The 20,758-nt window shown below is 44.2% G+C and overlaps 1 protein-coding gene across 1 annotated transcript in view; it reads left to right on the top strand.

Moving 5' to 3' along the window:
* LOC146207925 (glutamate receptor ionotropic, kainate 2-like) overlaps positions 1-20,758 on the top strand; it is a 168,184-nt gene that overhangs the window by 61,222 nt on the left and 86,204 nt on the right. The window contains exon 6 of the mRNA XM_084577782.1: positions 5,360-5,653. Coding sequence (XP_084433908.1) covers positions 5,360-5,653 — 294 coding nt within the window. The remainder of the gene's footprint in view (positions 1-5,359; positions 5,654-20,758) is intronic.

Below are 20,758 nucleotides of genomic sequence, written 5' to 3'. Positions count from 1 at the left end.
GAAATTATAAGTACTATATTTATTTCTAATATGAGCTGCCTGTTTGACCCTATTCAAACATGGAATGCCATAATGAATGATTTTTTCCTAATATACTAAGAAGCCTCAGCTTTTAATATCATTAATATTATGAAAGCTTGATTGCAGCCACAAAGCCTAGCAAAAATGCAGGAAGTCTATTGCAGGAATTACAACTGCGTACAGATTTGTAACCTGGAATGTCTGGGATTCTAAATAAATTCATGAACGATTCACCCTCGCTTGTTATAATTTTACCTGGCAAGTTTAAACCAGGCTTGAAAATATTGTGCAAAGTGTCCGCTAATACAAGACTTTAAATAAGTTTTTTTTACCTCATATTCCTCGATCTCCATGCGGCTTGAATACAAAGCTTCATATGCATTTGAACATCCACCAATCGCTGTGCGAGAAATTGGGAGGTGCAATAATAAATGCATGAACTAGCATTTGAAAGACCGCAATAAATCAGGTTTCATTTATGAGTCAATGGACCCAAGAAATTTGTTGGTCACGAAGCACTGCTCTTATATAAGCAGGAGAGCCTCATAGCGAAGATGGCACATTAAAGCCTACGGTTAGAGCTAAAAGATAGCTGGAAACAAGACGCTCATTCCGAATGTTTACATATTTCAGCAGTTTTGCATTGTTGTTGTGAGTCCAGATGCATACACAAATCTGAGAGCTCAGACGCGCCTGATACATATCAAAAAGCTCTACATCTTAGCTAAGTGCCGCTGGGTGCTGTTTAAAACCATGTTGTATTATCGGTTTTGGGCCATGGCGTGGCTACTTAGTTTTGTGTTCGCGGCATGTAAGGTTACATAAAGCTTTATTATTCGCAGAGCGCAACCAACAACACAAAAATGCCTCAAATGCACGCAAATTTTATGTTCTGGCTTCCGTGACTGATTTCAGCATCTGAATAAACCAATGTGCTGGTCTATACCGGAAAAAACATAACCTTATGTTATATATCTAAATCTATTATTCTCCTGACACAAATATTTTTCTCAACACGTTTATATTTGCTACATTATATCTAGCTTATATAACTTCTGCGTGAATATCTACTACATGAGCATTGCCATCTTTAAATAATGCGTAAATAAATATATCTTAAACAGGATTTCTATAAAACTGAAGATATAAAAATCCTACGCAGGAAATATTACTTGCGAGCAAAAATTAACTATATGTCTGCATAAAAAAGAAAAAAGTTCTCGGAATTCGCAACAAAATAAATAAAAGCCAGGAACTTCTACTTTTATTTATTACGCAAGGCGTATTTTGGCTGCTATGTTCAAGATAGACACATTTTATAGTTTGAATAAATATGCAGTAGTACTCGCCGATGATTTTCACAAAACATTGAAATACAAAAGGCATGCCTATAATACGTGGCGCTCTCTTTCTACTTTAGATACCCCAAAACTGATCTCTGTATATAAATACAGTGCAAGAATGAAGTGTTATATCCTATATCAGTTTTAATTTACCACAGATTGCCGCCCACCGAGCTCAAAATTCAATGTTTTAACACAGAAACGCTAACAGGCGACCATTACTACAACTGCTTTTGTACCCGCCTTCAAATATGCCCCTTAAAAAGCGCTGCCTGAAATTAGGTAAACGATACCTATTAAGGCAAAAGCCGCGCTAACTATACCTGGCATACTAAAAAAATAAGTTCTCCACATATTGAATGCGCATTAAATTTCAAGCACACAGATGCAAAAGGAAGGCAAAAAGTTGGCCATTTCGAAAAAAATGTTTCTAATGGAAACTAAAGAGCAAAAATAAAATACTGCGTTCTTCGAGGCAGGCAGTGCACAAGATCTCCGCTTTTATTTTGTCGACAGTTCGGTCATCTTGCTTCGCTGAATTCATTGTTGCACTTCTGTATATTTAGGTGATGCTTTCTTTTAGTGCCCTGATCCGGCTGAATTAGATCGGCACCAGGATACCTGGGAAATGTACCTTTCTAAACAATAATTCGATGGATGATTCGCAATAAAAATGGATCCACATATCACGTGGGGCTGACACGCAGAGAACGTAGCGCTGGAGGTTGCAGTAGTGTCTAGCTTCTTTGAAAGGCGTGGAGCATAGCTTATCTGCTGACACTATCGCTAGCTCGAACCTCCAAAATGTCGCAATGCTTCTGATAGCTTTGCCGTAAAATATTTTTCAGATCGAGCTTCAAGCTCCTCATTAAGTGTGGAGGATGTTCGCCTGAGTTTCCCAAATAGCGGGAGCTAAACGTAATCAATGCTTAAAAAAAAAAGAGAACTGAACCTATAACGTATAATTTCGATTGCCACATAAAAAGCATGGTTCGGTGTTGCATAGTAGCTGGAAATCAATCGTTCGCTACACTATCTTTAGCCGCACTTCGCTGCTGCAGACGGGCAATTTAATCGCAGAATGATCCAGCTTTTCGGCCTGTATATCCCCTTACGTTCGTCATAGAGCACGCAATGGTCGTAACCACGGACCGTACTTTTGCCTCGTGTCAGGCGCGTATTTCGCTTTTCGCAACGTCGGACGCGAGGACAATGTGAGCGCAATGTTTTGCGACTTTTCATTTCTCATTGTAGGCGTGTTGGCGGCACCTTCTGGGCGATTATACGCTCGAAGTGTTTTCCTCATCTGCGCAGAGTGGGACATGTATTTTCTACGCAGTCATAAAACTGTACTCGACTGAACAGCCGCGTTTTATTTTATTCATCGTAATGCCCTCTCATGGTACTTCTTTTTCTCTTCGAAGCATACTGAAATCTGCCCGCTATGTTCCTGTAGCTATAGGAACTTTACTTTTGCTTTCAGTGAGTGAGGCACGTGTTCGCACTTTAATCGCGATATTTATAGCTTCACCGGCTCTTGGAAATCGCGACTTATGCAATAATTCCCGGTGTATTTCATTAACGGAACGGGTTTTCTGAACTTATATCCATTTAGCCCACTGTGGTGATGTAATGGTTAGGGCGCTTGACTGCTGTGGTCAAGCATTCGCGACCGCGGTGGCTGATTTTCTGTGGAGGCTTTGTGGAGGCCGTTTGCTCTGCAATGTGAGTGCACATTAAAGAATCCCAGTTGGTCAAAATTCCCGGAGCCCTCCACTACGCCGTCTCTCATAGCTTGAGTCCCTTTACGACGTTAACCCTCATAAATGATCATTACCGCTTGACAAATAACCGGTTTGTGGTATATAACGCCCTAAATCTACTCAGGCTATGAGGTGCGCCTTAGTGGAGGGCTCGGGAAATTTTGACTGCCAGGGGTTCTTACCCTCTACAGATAACTCGCAGTACACGGGTGCCTTGATTTTCGCTTTCATCCAGAAGCGGCCACCGCAGCTGTGATTCGGCCCCGCATCTGTGGGCATCGCAGTCGAGCTCCGTAACCATTGCGCTACACGGCGGGGGCCTGAGAAATAAGCCAGAACAGAAACGATGGAACAGAGAAGTTTTTCTTGCTTTATATTAAAATCATATAACTGATCTAGAGTCAAATATAGAAAGTGGGTGGTAAGCCCTGCATGGGAATCGTAGTACAATTTGGATTCATGTAATGCGTTTAAGGAAACACATCCAACGTTCGGCTTATAGTTGAGCGCCGGTTTGCATGCCTGTAGGTGTCCTAACTGTACGAACCGAGTCGCAAACCAAAACAGGGCTTGAGACGATCAAGCAAGAATTAGTTCCACTAAAACGTGGTTCTAGGTAATTGAGGTATATACGATAGTTTCCTTATTTTTTTACCTTTTTCTCTATAAAATAAACGCGTCTCAGTTCTACATAAACATAACTGCAGTTAATAATTAGTTGAAAGTTCATTTTTATTGCTTAGCCTCTTTGAATTAGAGGTGGGTGCGAAGATTCAGGGGCTTCTGCAATATTGCTATTACTAAGGACAAAAAGAAATCTTTTATCTTTGAAACCGAGCATGTAGAAAAAATTCTCTCAGGCACACCAGTAACTGTCAAGACATAGAAGTGGCATTAATTATTTGCTCTATTAGCTGTATCATGTCATAGAGAAACGTGCCTATATTTTAACTCGTCTCGCCCATGATACAAAAACCTCTACTGGGGATGCTGCCTTATCACGCGTCTCTTGCGGTGCACGACTACTTGAAAATGCTACGGCGCCAACATGTCACAGATGGAATGTTTTAGGCTATGAGAAAAGATGGTGACTACAGAATACCCATATGAAACCCTGTAAAGAAATTGTTTTCTTTTAAAAGTAAAACGCAGATCGTTTATGGCACAGTTGCGGATATATAAAAAGACGAACGATAGTGCAAGGTTTGCAGCTTGCGAGTATGTTAGTTTTTGCGCGGTTATCAATGTTTGTGACAGCTGAACATTTTGCCCTTCAGTGGTTTGCTTTTGTATCGCGCTCTTCTGAGAATAACCTTAGACATGCTAACGATGTCAGCAAATATTTCCAAGATTGTTATTCACGTTATGTTGAGCATCAGACCTAGCGAAGGAAGTCATCAATTTGAAGAGACAATGTCTATACGCAAAATTAAGTTGTATCAAAGCAGCCGCCTTTCTTCCAGTGGTTTGTTTGTTGATTTTTTTGCAGTTGTGCGCCATTATTGGTGCAGCACTTGCATTACTGGCTTGAAGATCAAAGGCACTCACTGCGGGTTTTGTTTTTGCTATCCACATCGTCCTATATGAATCTTAATTCACAAATTGTTGCTCAAGCTCAACGAATCGACAGGAAAGAGGCGAAAGTGAAGGAGGTGGAACTCGATTGTTCATGCATGCTTTTTTTTTTAGAAGTTCACGATCGTCGCCTCTTTCCAGACCAATATTTATTTATATTTATAGCCTGTACGATTTTGGAAAAGCATCGTGATGGTAATAAACCTTTAAGAAGACATACAATCGCCCTTCTGAACATCTACATGTCCGTCTAAATTTATACTGGGAGTCAACGATAATTTCGGTATCCCCTCATACAGGCTTTACAGTTGGCATAAAATAACTGTCAGCGTGCTTGGGAATTTCGCATATAATTACGTCATTCAAAAGCATTAACCGTGTCAAATACCCTGATATTGTTCGATGGCTTCGCCAAGTGGTGCAGTAGAGCTGCAACAAAAGAGAGAAGCGAAATTCTTTCTCTGCGGATAAAAATGGCACCCATGAGAATTCCAGTTCCTTACGTACTTCCTGACACTAAAGCAGGTTGTGGGGCGGCTATATATATATATATATATATATATATATATAGCCAAACAAAAAGTGTTTACTCTGATTTCGAGGAATTTGGCATCGTGAACTCAAAAACTGCTTGGTGCCCTTCGTTTCCTCTTGCAGCCTGTAAGCTGCTTTCGATGGGCGTGATGGCCATCGTGGGACCCAGTTCAGGCTCTGGATCTGCAGCCGTCGGCGCAGCCTGCAAGCGGTCACGTGTGCCTCACCTCGTTACCAGGGCATTAGATGGAGGCTTCGGAGAAGGGTCTATGGACGGCGGGGAAAATGACGGCGCAGACACTTCCTCGGTTTCCATACGCCTATCACCGCGTCGAGTGCAGCTGGGCTCGGCGCTCAAGAGCTTCCTGGAGCTCAAGGGTTGGACGTCCTTCACCGTCGTCTACGAGGACAGCTTGAGTGAGTATGGCAGCTGACGTCTTCGTCTATAGTGCGACGCGATATCATAAATGTGCGTGGCACACCGTAGTTGATTGCTCATCCCGTAGAGTTAGAGTTCGTTAATGACGGAACTAAGCATCTTCTGGTGTGCTACTAGATTTTCAGTGGCACCACTTACATCGAATTCTGTAAATGTACATTGGAATGGAGCTGCTTTGCTGCAGGCAAGGTTGCATTTCTTCTATTCCGATTTGTTTCTGTAGCACCTGCGTTGCTTGGCACAATGAATATTTTTCTGTAGTTGCCGAGAAATAGGAAATTGAATTAGAAAGAACGGTTTGTATGTAAATTGGTTCTTTGATATCTACTGGTATCTTATGCTTGCGGATACGATTTTTCAAGAAATAGTGTTTCAGCCTCTGCACATTTCACCTCAATTATTCAATATGTCAGAGCTTCTCTCCCGTTGCAAACCAGCCTGAAAAGTAGAAAACTACTCACGAGACATCTCGTCTTGATCATCGCTGTCAACTTGTCTTGTATTGAGTTCTTTACTACGAAATATTTAAAGCGTGCTCAATATATATATATATATATATATATATATATATATATATATATATATATATATATATATATATATATATATGTCTGAGCGGCGGCCGCTTTTTGATTGAAGTGAATAGTATGGCTCCAGTGTGCTGTGCGATGTCAGCGCACGTTAAGGAAACCCAGGTGTTCGAAATTACGGGCGTTTCCCATGGGCTGAGCTGCGTTGAGTAACTAAACTCCTCACACCAATCCAAAACACACATACACACATGCTAGCACGCGCACATACAACACACACACCTCTTTCATCATCATCAGCTTGACTATACTCACTGCAGGGCGAAGGCCTCTCCTACCCCGCCGGGGAGGCGAAGTGGTTACGGCGCTCGACTACTGTTCCCAAAGACGTGGGATTGAATCCCGGCCCCGGCGGCAGCTTTTCGACGGAGGCGAAAAGCAAGGCGCCCGTGGGCTGTGCGATGTCAGTGCACGTTAAAGATCCCCAGCAGGTCGAAATTTCCTGAGTCCTCCACTACAGCGTCTTTCATAGGCTGAGTTGCTTTGGGACGTTAAACCCCACAAACTATATTTCTCCAATTAACCCGGTTCTGTGCTACCTCTTTACCTGTGTGAAATATATATATATATATATATATATATATATATATATATATATATATATATATATATATATATATATATATATATATATATATAGGTAAAGAGGTAGACGTGGTACGGTCATGTACAGGTGAAATCCAATACCGCGTTTGATGCTATTTCATACCATTATTTCATTTCATTTCGGCCGTGGCACCGGCATTCCTACAGATGTCTGAATCTATTTGAAAGGACGGGGTATATAGCTGAGTGAACAAAAACAAACAACAAAATAGCAATGATATTACAACTGCGTCTGACACATGTCCACAAAATGATATCAATATCAGAGTAGACGTAATGTGCATGTGCTGCACAATATCACGCATTCTCATTTCATAACACAGTGCCAGTCGATAAATAGGCGTGCACACGGTCAGTAACGTGATAATGATCCGCAAATGTCGGGTAGTAAATGGACAAAAACATGCATTGATACATCGTTTGCGCAAAACATGGTGGCAGTGGCGCGCGAAATAGCAGGGTCGTCGTATCTCTACAACGAGAAGGACACCGCCTTCTATGAGCGTCACTCAAGATGTCAGAAACGAATATCGGCTAAAATAATAAAATATACTCCGATGCGAGTATGCGATGGCAGCCAGCGGACGAGAAGGACAAATGAAATAACACCATCGTCATTAACGTTTAGTATTGATAAAATACTGATTGCAGCTCATTAGTCCCGTGCCTTCGTTCAAAGCCCCCATGACGGAGTGTTGAATATATAGATGAGAAAACGCTCCATAATTTCTCGGTCATGGTTAGTTCTGAAGCCATATTAAGAACAGTCGTTGAAATCAGATCAAATGAGTGACTGGTAAGTTGTGCTCGTCTTGGCAAGAGGAGGTTTGGAAGGGACTTTACACGTGCTCTACGGTTACTGAGGCGCACTCTAAAGGCGTTCTCAGTATGACCTATGTACTGCCGGTCACTGACGGCGCACTGGAGTAGGCAAACGGCTCTTGTGTTATCGCATGGGAAATTGCTGCGAATGCTTAAGTAGTGCTCTAACGCTCTGATATGTATTCATTTGGGAGAATGCTTTACTGCTGTTCTTGTTACTGGGATGCCATTCAAATAGGATTGAAAGAATTGTTTTTTGGCGATGTGAATATCTGTTCCGAGTTACCAGATGTTCTGCGTAGGGTTGGGTCTGAGAGTAATTTCTTCAGGCGCTGGCTTTGCATAAATTATTGTGGTGCTTCTTTAGGTTTCCCGAGGAGTTCGGAAGAGTTGTGGAATGGGTGAAGACAAGATTAGTATGCAAGACGAAGGTTTTAGAGCCCAGCTCTTTGGCGCACATTCCTGCGTTTCGCGTTGCCGTTGTCCCTAAGACAAATTCGAACTGTTGGCTAAGTGCTAAAGATGTCCCGATTGGTGAAGAACAAGCTTTTCGGATTTTTTTTTGGTCCCTGCAGTGCGTCAGGCAAGAGAAAGGCAACACTATAAAACGGCGGAAAGCACAAATACGAAGGTAGACACGATATTGAGCGCAGGTAACAGGGGCTTTAGGATGTTTCTGATCTCGCACAGAAAGATCTGCTCAGAAACATTCGACTCTTTCCAAGCTGAGTTTTATCGCGCTAACATTATAACCCCCATGTGGAAGATAAATCGGCGTCCGACGGGTAAGGGTGAGTATAATTTATCGCGAGAAATATGTCGAGGGGATGAATGAAAGCATGAAACAAGGTGATTATATTACATCGGCGTCGTTGCGGCCGGCGGGATAGTATTCTAGCTCGTGTCAGTGACAGTGCTTATGCTAATGACTTGGGCACAAGTTAATACTAGAAGCTATGGAACATCAAAAAGAAAGTTGTACTGCTTATAGGTCTGTACTACCTAGAGGGCATTAGTAGCTGTGTGTAGTAATAAATAACTGCTGTAACTAGTAGCGTAGAAACTGTGCTAGTGTATATTTATATGGAGCTTCTGCGTGCGGTCATCAAAATGGTTAGGATCAAGACAACCCATAGGAGATGCATATCAATGGGAAAATAAATCATAGACGCGCATAACCGTAATAAAGGGAACTCACTGCCATCGCATAGTGTGCAGTGTGGTCCTAAATGTTTTCCCAGAATGTATTTTTTAAATAAGATTGAATATACTGCACAGAAGAGAAACCTAAACCAGTTTCATAGACATGGACTTTTCTTTACTATCTAAATGAGCTATTATTTTTGCTGTTAACAAAATTTCCCATGGGACCTACTATTGTTACTGAGTAAATAGTTAATGATTCTAAAGTACACCACCGTCTGCTATCTAAACGGGAGATAAGGTGACCGTTCGTATTGCGAACAGTTCGTCCACTGTATCAGAACCCGGTCTGCTAATTCACTGAGCAGGGCTTCTATTTCTTTGTGAAACAATGCCGAAGCTCAAGCTCTCTATTGCGTGTCCCGATGCCGAGAACCTTTAGTCGACCTCCGTCCCTTCCCGCGCTCCACCCGCTTGCCTCAAACTGCTGGAAACTCTAAAACTCTCTAATCTCTCCATTCTACAGCTCTTGGCCGGCCCGTGGACGTACATTGGCGACGTTAATTAGCCCGCGAGCCCATTTTGTTCTCCCAGGGGTCACTAGTGAACCCTCCGCGCTTACACGGCAGCGCGTGACGAGAACCGAAAGCGGAGAATTCCTTATTGCCCTTTTTTCTTTGTTCCGTGGTGAAAGAAATAGTGCGCTTAAATAATACGAGAAATGTATACCCGTTTTTATCTGAAAGGTAAATCAATACACCAATATGGGCTGCACAGCGGCTGGTTGAGTTCGCTTTGTTGAAAACAAGTTGTGTTGCTACTGTGTTTAAGCGTTTTTTCTAACTTGTCCTTGTCGTTTCGTTTTCATGTTCATTTTGTTAAAATATTTTTCAAAATAACGCACGCGGTTGACAAAAATGAGTGAATGGAACGTTCCGGTATGAGAACGCGGTTTTTGCGAAGAACGAAGAAACTTATTCGCAATTTGCGAATGTACGAGGTAGTCAAAAATACCGATTCAAACATGAACGAAATTGGTATGCAAGGTAGGATTGGTTGGTTTAGGGGAAAGGAAAGGCGCAGTATCTGCCACACTTGTTTCTGTGGACACCTGAACCGCATCGTAAGGGAAGGGAGAAGGGGGGAGTTAGTGAAAGCAGACAAAAAGGAGCCGTAGTGGAGGGTTTCGGAATAATTTCGACCACCTGGGGATCTTTAACGTGCGCGGACAGACGGGAGAGGTGGGGAAGTGAGGCTTGTCCTGGCACTGATGGGGCTGGGATAGGTAGGTCACAGCAGCTTACGGCGGGGGCTAGCCTGTCACCGTATTTTACCTATTGTATAGGCCGTCATTGCACCCGCACCGCTTCTTAGGTGGATGCGGGGTGTTGCGGCGTGCGTCTTTCTCTCCCTCTTCGTTTTCTTCTTTATTTTCTCTTCTGTCCGCACGAGGCAGAGGCCCGACTACTGTCCGGAATTCCCAGGTTCGAACCCGACCTCGGCGGCTGCGTTTCGATGGAGGCGAAACGAAGTGGCGTCCGTGTGCTGTGCGATGTCAACGCACGTAAATATCCCCAGGTGGTCGAAATTACTCAGTAGCCCTCCAGTATGGCTCCTCTTTAGCTCCCACCTTCCTCCCTTCCCTCACGGCGCGGTTCAGGTGTCCACAGAAAACGAGTGAGACAGTTACAGCGCCTTTTCCTTCCAGTGAACCAATTATAACTATGGAGGCGAAACGAAGAGGCGTCCTTGTGCTGTGCGATTTCAGCGCACGTTAAAGATCCCCAGGTGGTCGAAATTAGTCCGTAGCCCTCCACTACGGCTCCCCTTTCTCTCTTTCCTCTTTCACTCCCACCTTCCTCCCTTCCCTTACGGCGCGGTTGTGGTGTCCACAGCAAACAAGTGCGACAGTTACCGCGCCTTTCCCTTCCTATAAAGAAATCAATAAAGAAATCAGATGGGAAACAGCAGGTAGTGAAGGGTGGCTGTTATTGGCCGTACGGTGCTGGGATGGTAGGTCACCGCCGCTTGCGGCGGGGGCTAGCTAGCCACAAAATTTTATCTGTTGTAGGTCGGCATTGCACCCGCCACCACTTAGGTGGTAGACGACGGCTATTGCGGCGCGCGTCTTTTCCTCCATTTTTTTTTTCTTTTTTCTCTACTTTTCCTCTCTCCTGTCTGCACGAGGCAGCGGAGGTGGCTCAGCTGCAGAGCCAGTAGCAGGCCCGTGCATTTTCTTTTCCATCTTCCTACAGCCATAACAACAGGCAGCGGAGGTGTCTACAGGAAACAAGTGAGACAGTTACCGTGCCTTTCCCTTCCTATAAATTAATAAATCAGGTGGCTCAGCTAAAAAGCCAGTAGCAGGCCCGTGCATTTTCTTTTCCTTCTTCCTATAGCCACAACAACAACAACAACAACGCGGCCGCCGCACAGCACACGGACGCCTCTTCGTTTTGCCTCCATGGAAACGCGGCCGCTGCGATCGGGTTCGAACCCGAGTACTCCGGCACAGTAGTTGGGCGTCTTACCACTGCACAGGTAGAATCAAAATCAGATATTTTCATTGGCTATAGTATATTTATGTATAAAATATTCTTTGACATTTAACAACCTAATTACTTGAAACATCATGTGGATTTGGGATAAGAAGATCAAAGAGATCATAGAAGCATGGTTCGTACTTCAAGCTTCATTGAAAGCACAACGCTAAGGGTGCGCCGCGATGGATCGACTACTGAGCGGTGGAGGATCCTGCTAACACACAAACGCAGCGGGCACTCTTCTATGGATGCGGGGCTCAAGGCACCTGAATGTGACGCTCAGATACCTTAAGCCGACCCAAGCAAAACGAAGTCCAGGTGAACTGCCTTGCATAAATTGCAATGGGGAAAAATTTTCAGAGATCACTAAAGAATTTGCACTAGAAAAATGCGTAAGCCTGAGCGTTGCTCTGTTGACCACGAGATGTGTCAGCGAGATTCCTCGTGTCACAGATACTACGTCTTTCCTTTCTTGTAAAGCAATTATAGAACGCCAAGGGGCGCGAAATGCGCCGTCTACAGCCGCAACGCTCAGGCTTCCGCATTTCTCCACTGCAAATTTCTGCAGGCCCCGCCGGGGTGGTGCAGTGGTAAGACGCCCGACTACTGTGCCGGAGTTCCCGGGTTCGAACCCGACCGCGGCGGCTGCGTTTCGATGGAGGCGAAACGAAGTGGCGTCCGTGTGCTGTGCGATGTCAGCGCACGTTAAAGATCCCCAGGTGGTCGAAATTACTCCGTAGCCCTCCACTACGGCTCCTCTTTCTCTCTTTCCACTTTCATTCCCACCTCCCTCCCTTCCCTTACGGCGTGGTTCGGGTGTCCACAGAGCAAGTGTGACAGTTACTGCGCCTTTCCCTTCCTGTGAACCAATTTAACTTATTTAACTTAACTTAAATTTCTGCAGCAGTCTTAGAAATTTTAAAACTGCAGTTGGTTGATTACTTCTCTTTCACACTTTCTAGCCATTCCTACAATTTTTACTCAGAAATCACGTTCTTTCCCACTCGTTTACGTTCAAACATTTCCGATTTCCCTCCACCGGAAGGTATATCTACATCACCGAATGTAGAATACCACGTGACCCCATTTGGACATAGATAATGCCCTCGTGTCTATTTCTACGTTTGATTGATTTAATTGGCTCTAAGTAATAGACTAATTAACTCGTACGAACCTCCAGATAATAATATAATAATATTAATTGGTTCACACAAAAAAAAGATGGAGTCACTGTGACACTTGCTCTGTGGACACCTGACCGTTTCGTAAGGAAAGGGACAGAATTGGGAGTGAAAGCGGAAAGATAGAAAGCGGTGCCGTAGTGGAGGACTCCGGAGTAATTTCGACTATCTGGGAAACTTTAACGTGCACTGGCAGCGTACAGCACACTGACGCCTCTTCGTTTCAATTCTACGGAAACGCAGGCGCCGGCGGTCAGGACTGAGCCCGCGTAGTCCGGCACAGTAGTCGGGCATCTTAACCACTGCAGCACCGCGGCCGGTATCTCCCGATTTCCAATACGAGATTTTTTACCTTCTCTATCAGATTTAAATATTTTTTTTGATAAACTGATTCGCTCGAACGTAATCGTGCGGACAAGCTCGCGATTACACGAAACCACAAACATATATCCATACAATGCTTTTGCAGCGGCACGCCAACTGTTGCAGTGACGTCTCCCTATGGCGTGCGACGACGTCAGAGCCTGTGGCGAAACTGGAAGTTGGCTGGCAGTCATCTTGGCTCCCAATTACACACCTAATTCGTCCTAATTAGGTACAAACGTAACCCACATCAACCATTCTGTCACTTGCACACCTTTCCTTGAAGCTCTATGCATTGACACCATTTTTTTTTCGATGTACCAACTAGTTCCTACTATACATCTCCGACAAGGTCATGCCCAAGCGAAATCCGCCTCCATAGCCATACAATGCTTACGCATTAATAACACCATCGAAGCGATTCCCCTCTAGACCGTTTTTAAAGGGACACATGAGCTATTAAATACTCGCACTAACGTCGATTCCTGAGAGTTCTGGTGTTCACCCAACTCCTAATACTCCCAGATTAATAATAAGCCTCCTGCGCGCTCTCTCACTGCTTTGGTCGAGTTCTGGTTAGGGGAAATCCACAGTGCTTCACCGCCTGGCTGATCATGACTGTGGTGGATATTCTCCAGAACGAGGCCCGATGACAATCCAAGCGGAACAGTGAATAGGTTAAACCGGACTTGGTATTTGTGATCGTTCCTTTCGTTCACGACAAATGTTGGGTGAAAAAATTTTAAACAGCAACTTTAGGTGGTTAGCGCGGCTGACGAGCTTTATCAGTTTTTAATTTTTTGAAATACAGATTTTATTGTGCTGCTTAAAGTTCGGAACTTATTACTTAGCTAATCTACCTGGCATCGTTACAGACATGACTGCAGCCGGCATGTGAACTTGGATGTCCTGTTGACTTTGGCGCATTCTGCTTTGAGAGCTCGTGCTTGAGAACCTTACGGTTTTCACAGGCAGGTTGGAAATCTCGCACCCGCAGATCAGGAATTCGATGCTTCTTTCTGTTCTCGGCCGCGGAGTAATATAGAAAGTCATTTCTACTGCAGTAACTTATTTGAGCGTCTGGCACTAGCTGTTCAAGCGAGCCTTGAAAGCCTCGCATTCGTCTTACGGGTGCAGCTACGGTGTCATACGGATCGCACGTAAATCATTGCAAATGCTTCCATGCATTTCACAACGCCGGGGCTCCATTTAGAAAACAGCTAGTGATTTACGCTGTAACCAGCATTCTGTTGCGCCCGACGTTGTGAAAAGCATGCCGAGGAGCTACGAACATGACAATATGCTCGGGCGCAGCACATTCCAGTGACGCAAGCGGAAGTAAGTTGACAAGCACTTTTTTTCATTCTCAAACTGCAAGCCCCACTGAAAGCGGTATGTCATTTCTTTATAGAGAATAAAGCGGGGCAAATTCGCTTCTAAAAGCAACACGTCACTTAATAAGATAACAGTTTGGTTAGAGTTTGTTTCCTAGGTTCCGGAAGTGAACGAAGTGAAAGAAGAAATAAAAATCGGCGTCGTCCACATAAATCAAACAGCAAGAATTGTAAACATTCAACTCTGCATGCCTCGCTGTATTTGCCTACCTCTGGATCCACTACACTGTCGCTGACAGACCTTTCTTTAAAGTATGTTTTCGTAGCATTCGGCTCGCTATGCGGAAGAGAGGTAGAATGTTATCGAAATGGTTGAAGGCGACACTCAAATGCGAATTCAAGAGTGTTGCGATGCTAGTAGTCGTAGCAAGACTATTTCAGTGAAAACGCCTCATTTGTGTACTAACTTCCACCCTCACATATACAAAAACAAATCAGAGCTTCCGTGTTAAGCACCTACAAAACCTTTGTGCAGAAATTTTTATTGTTTAATCAGCTATGAAAGCAACATTCAACCAGCCACAAGAAATAAACAGCTTTGCACTCTCCTGCTGATCCAATAGGTAGTGAGGTCCAGTGGCTACATTCATAAGTACGTAGTACGTTTCTGTGCAAGAAACGCGAAAAAGAACGTCACCCGAACCGCGCCGTAAGGGAAGGGAGGAAGGTGGGAATGAAAGTGGAAAGAGAGAAAGAGGAGCCGTAGTGGAGGGCTACGGAGTAATTTCGACCACCTGGGGATCTTTAACGTGCGCTGACATCGCACAGCACACGGACGCCACTTCGTTTCGCCTCCATCGAAACGCAGCCGCCGCGGTCGGGTTCGAACCCGGAGTTCCCGGGTTCGAACCCGACCGCGGCGGCTGCGTTTCGATGGAGGCGAAACGAAGTGGCGTCCGTGTGCTGTGCGATGTCAGCGCACGTTAAAGATCCCCAGGTGGTCGAAATTACTCCGTAGCCCTCCACTACGGCTCCTCTTTCTCTCTTTCCACTTTCATTCCCACCTTCCTCCCTTCCCTTACGGCGCGGTTCGGGTGTCCACAGAGCAAGTGTGACAGTTACTGCGCCTTTCCCTTCCTGTGAACCAATTTAACTTAACGAGATGAAGCACGGTAGGTAAAGTTAATGGGAGGTTACGTGAGGCAGCGTGTGGGCGCATCGGCGCATAGGAACGTTGCGCGCGAAGAGATAGTAGCGATTTACTGATGCCGCTGACGACGCTAGCGAGTCAGGTGAACGTAGCTCTGCGTTTAGGCTTAGGATACACGCATCGTGACCCGCTGATGCCGAGCTGGCGCTTCGGCAACCGGCGAACAGTGCGCGCTATCGCGCGGTTGCCCCCACGGGGGAAGAGGGCGAGGGGTTGGGGGAGGGAGTACACGCAGTGCCGAACGGCGGCGGTTATGTGTTTCGGCTTGGACATGAGGAAGAAATGGCGCCAGCAGCGCGCACAGCTAGAGCAGGGGGCTACCTCGGCTGTGGCTACGAGGGACAACAGCGACCACGCGAAACGCAGGAACGGACGCCAAAGAGCTGCGCTCGAAAACAACGCGCTTTATTGCGACGTTTCGGCCGCGGTAGACCTTTGTCAAGGGAGAAAGGGAATGTCTCACACACATACGCACACGCACGCGCACGCACACGCACACGCACATACACACATACATGTATACATGTTGAGAAGGAAAAATTTCTCGACTTCTGTTTAAAAAGTAAGGAAAGCACAAACATTGCTTCATATCGAAACATTTACAACACCGACGTTTAAGCCAGAAGCTGACCTTCGACAGTAATGAGTATGGCGATATTCAACATTGTGATTTACAAATGTGATGAATCTGGAAGGTGGCTGGGAACCAGCATGAGATTTAATTCAATACTTGTACCTTAAAGAGTGGTCGTAGAAGACGAAGTTATTTACTCACCATTTTGTTTTCAGTTTCTAGCTTTGATGATTAATGATGAACTTTATTATTCAACGCAACACTATAATTTATATGGCGAGTCTGGTGCTCCACTTCAGGAACATCATTATGCGCAAGACAGTGACCGTCTATGTTTCAAAAGCAATTTTATGCATTTTCATACACGGAAGCATATATATTATGCATTTTTGCCTCACTTTGTTATGAAAGTTTTTGCCTGTCTATGCATTCCAAGAGAAAACAACTATTTCCAACGGGTGCATTGGCACCACAGTGTGCATAGAGTAGGGAGTGGAAAGAAGTAAGTGCGAAAGAGAATGCTTGCGTCGCAGCAACTATTTTCACACAGGAGGCTATTAGTCCCCCAGAGCCCTCAACGCCATCTCAATTTCATACGGTATCCACTTTCTCGACCGCGTGCATATAGAAAGAGTTGAAAAAAGGAAATGTCAAAATATTTTGAAATGTTAGGCGGGTCGGGTCGCAGCCACCACGACCGCTCTGGCGATAGCTGCAGTACAGGGTTCTAGCTGCAGCAAAAGTGTGCAGCAATGTAGAAATTACTGCCACACGCTCAATGGCAAATGCTTTCCTTGGCTGTGAACAGCAGTCACGTTCACGTTCTATACTGCGAGTTTGTATAGCAGGCTTTGGAAATAAAAATGCATGTAGCTATATTACAGCCACGCTATTTTGAATGAGAAGTATGTTTGGCAACTGGCATTTCCTAGGCACCTTTTTCTACCATTTGTACGAATATAGATGGACGTTAGGTGCGCCCCTTGTGAAACTGGGTTGCGGGTACTGCCATTATTCTCGGCATATTTATTTTATATCTTTTATTCAGCAGTCCTCTTAAACTCACCCGTTATTTGTATGAGATTAAGATTTTTCCTTTAAAATGTGTTTTAAATATTTTACTCTTCTCAACTTCATTCATTTTATGATTCTAAAAAATATCTTCAAGTCGGTTCCCTTCTTTAGAGCCACAACTTTCCAACCGAGTTTTTTTTTAAACTTAGGCAGATTTGTTTGTATTACCTTCTTTATATTTATTACCTAGAATCACGGATAAAATGCATACAGCTGTGTTGACACATTAAACAATGTTTAAGCGAGCGAAACCAATGTTGAATTTCTTCCTTGGGTTTGGCTTTTGTTACACTTGTGTTTGTAGCGCTTTGTTCAATGTAGCGTCCCTTATACATTTCATTCGAAATCGCATTCACACTACCACACTCGAACACACTTCCAATCTACACACACTTGCACAGAATTGAATACTTTACGTTCACACGCATAAATAATGCATGGAATATGTCTAATGAGTATACGTTTTGCCGGCAGTTTGTTTTGTTCGTTCTTTTTTGTCTGTTAATTGCAGCGCCTTGATGTCAGCTGTGCGCTAGTATAATCTTATTGTAAATTTTTTGATGCTATCCAAGTTTTAAAAAGGTCTCATAAATTTCTGTTCATAAATATTATCGTTGGGCTTGCTCTCATGACACTGAAAATGAGATAGTAGCGCTGTTCAAAAATCTATCGCCTCGTTGCTGCTACCTAACACTGCGCTGTAATCATGCCGTATGCCTTCGCGTTTAGAAGACTTTCCAGAAAGCAACAAGTTTCCTTTTTTCCTCACCAAATATGGGATCATGTTTCCCCAAGGTTCTGGTGAAAAATAAATGCAACACTGTTGTCAATTATATATACCCGGAAGTGTCCACGTTTGCTCGCTGCCATGATTCTAGGTGGCAAGGTTTCAACCACGAAAGGTAGAAAAGTGGAGCAAAAAAAAAAAAAGAAGCAAATATGTAATTTATGCGCCCGCCACTTCTCACGTCTCGAGAAAGCGATAAACTTGTCTCACGGGTATCGTGCCTTCGTTCTACGGTTTCCACTCCACTTCGCCCCTCTCCTCTTTCTTCTTCTCGCTTCCGGACAAGCCACTTCCGTGGCTTGCTTGTCGCACTCGGCTCTTTTGTTCAGCGGCCACTGTTGTGGCTGGTGCCGGGCGTACAGCCAGAGGCCGCCCTTTTCCTCCCGGCCTTCGTCTTACGAATTCTCAGCAGGAGAGAAGCTAGTCCGTGGCAGCAAATAAAGAAAGAGAAATACTTTGTTGACCCATATCGTGTTGCACCGCTTTCTCTCTTGCCTTTCTTTGTTTCCTGTTCACATCATCCTCTTTGCTGCAGCCCCAGCCTCCGCTACTCCACTTGTCCCTTCATACTAGAGTTCGCCGAATCCGGGCAGAGGAGAGGGCACGCAACTAGCACGCTGAAAGGCGGCCAGGACTGAGCAGATACCAGCCGGACAATACACAATGAGCTCCTTTGCTCACTGCGCCGTTGACAACGCATCACTTCTTTTCTGTGTGCGCATTCTACAAAAGGAGCGCCGAACCGACGCAGTTCGAGCCTGCTTACAGCAGAGCTTAGCAAGTACACTTTCGCCATTCTAATTTCGCGCGCGTTCCGAAATCCGTGCGTTATCCGCAGTAACTTGGCATGCTGCGAGTAACGGTACGGTTGATTTCATGCAGTCCAGCTCTCATTCAATAGAGATTACTTATTTACTTCCGACCGATCCCCTCACTCCTTTGCCTGGCCAGCTCACAACGTCTTCCAGCGCTTTTGTAACAGCCCTATCCGGCCGACTCCTTTCTCTGAGGGGGCGCATCTATTGTCAGAACTTGGAAGCCCGGATCGCGCAGACAATACCATAAAGAATAAAGCAAAAGCAGCATAAAGAAAACACGGATCGGCCGCTGGTGTAGGATTGTCTTGTGCCCTCTGTGGGCTTGGGAACCCCGCTGCACGTATCTGGCATTCAGATGGGAAGCAGGTTCTCAGTGTCTTCTCTTGTCATTGCTGGGATCGTCGCAGTGTTTGGAAACCGGGCACTTTCTTCTTGCGGGGTAGTGTTACGAAGAGATGAGATTCGTTCCGGTTGCCTACTGCAGAGCTTGTGTGCTTGCGACACACTTCTGTGTTCTTTTTTTCTTCGTTTCATGCTGCGTGTGTAGCACCTAGTTACTGTTGATCTTAAATTATCCCGGTCTCGAGTAACCCGGAACCCTGTGCAGTCATCCACATAGTAAAATTTTATGCTCTTGGGAACGATACCGCGCTGGTAGTATTATTTTAAAAGCTAGTTTGCTTATTATTTGTCACGGATATGTATCATGGATATCGCCTACTTGCGAAAATGACAGAGAAAACATCTGTATATACTTGATGACTTTGACAGAAGCGAAAAAAAATATAGCAAAAGTGGTAAAGTTAAAACTCTTGGTGATAGCAATAAAATCTCAGCTTTCTGTCCCATTTTCTCCTTTTCCTCTCTTTTGGTTTCAAAATTACTCTCCCATCCTTCCTATTTCACTTGATTTGTTTCCCTTCTTCTCTCGTTTTATTACTTTGCTATCTATTACCTTGGCTGCCTTTCCGTGTCCTTTTATGCTGCTGCTTTTCGCTTGTGTCCTTTCGTTTTGTCTTAAGCCTCTTTTGACGTGGTTTCTGCTTGGTTATTTTTCATTTCTTCATTCTATTTCCGCTTCCACTTTTGTGGTCAGTTATTTTTTTCAGCATATCATGACAGGTTATTTTCTTAACTTGGCCTGCAAACTTCTACGAACTAGAACGAATTTCAATAATATGCTCAGATGCAGTCGTAGTAATGGTGGTTTCGATTAAAGAATTTTTTATGAAGATTCGGCAATTGAAGTTAAAAAGGGCAGCAAAAGGCGAACGATATATAAAAAACAAAATGGCAGAGGCTTAAAAACTCTATTATAACTATAATAGCTGCTGCATTCTGGTGCCCTACCCTTTTTTGTTTTGGTCATTTTGCTTAAGAATTCGATTCACACTTTGTTTCTATTTCTTGCACTTTTGCAGACAAGATCAGGTGCACCCATTAGAGTTTCTGGTGAACGCACAAAAAAGTAACAAAGCTTGAAGCTGTAGCTTAATAATGGAACCTGTGGGAAACCCCTGCAAACAGTATGCGTTCTGTATTTACGCACAGCAGATAAAAATGTAGCGTTCATATTCTGTGGAATCTGTCTTATAGCTTCGACAGGGGTCTAAAGTTTTATTTTGTTTTGCAGTTCCTTTGAACGGCAGCACAAGCCGAGACCTTATCGGCAAGTGAACATTGATGACAGTAACGTATCAGCGTATCGTAACCTTCAGCTAAAACAATCAATATATAATTTTGTCATTCTTGGGAACTTCGTACTTTCTTAATTTACAGTTCATTCAATCATTAAAACCACTGGTCACTCATTTTCTACGGCAGTCCTAAATACTCGATGGGAGCACAAGACAGAGGTCAAATGAAGTAGCTTGCTGAACACTGAAGAATATCGGGCCATATATGCTTCAGTGATTTCATACCCGTATCTGATATAATTTCAAATTTTCCTCGCAGTTATAACAGACGTCCAAGAAAGCTTTCCTTGTCACACCAAATTAGGAACCAAACCATCACAAAACTCATTCGACAGATTGTC

The sequence above is a fragment of the Amblyomma maculatum genome, chromosome 1 (assembly GCF_055883805.1).
Source record: "Amblyomma maculatum isolate TAMU_Amacu chromosome 1, ASM5588380v1, whole genome shotgun sequence".
NCBI lineage: Eukaryota > Metazoa > Arthropoda > Arachnida > Ixodida > Ixodidae > Amblyomma > Amblyomma maculatum.
The sequence above is the reverse complement of the archived record's forward strand: the minus strand, read 5'-3'. Positions and strand labels throughout refer to the sequence as shown.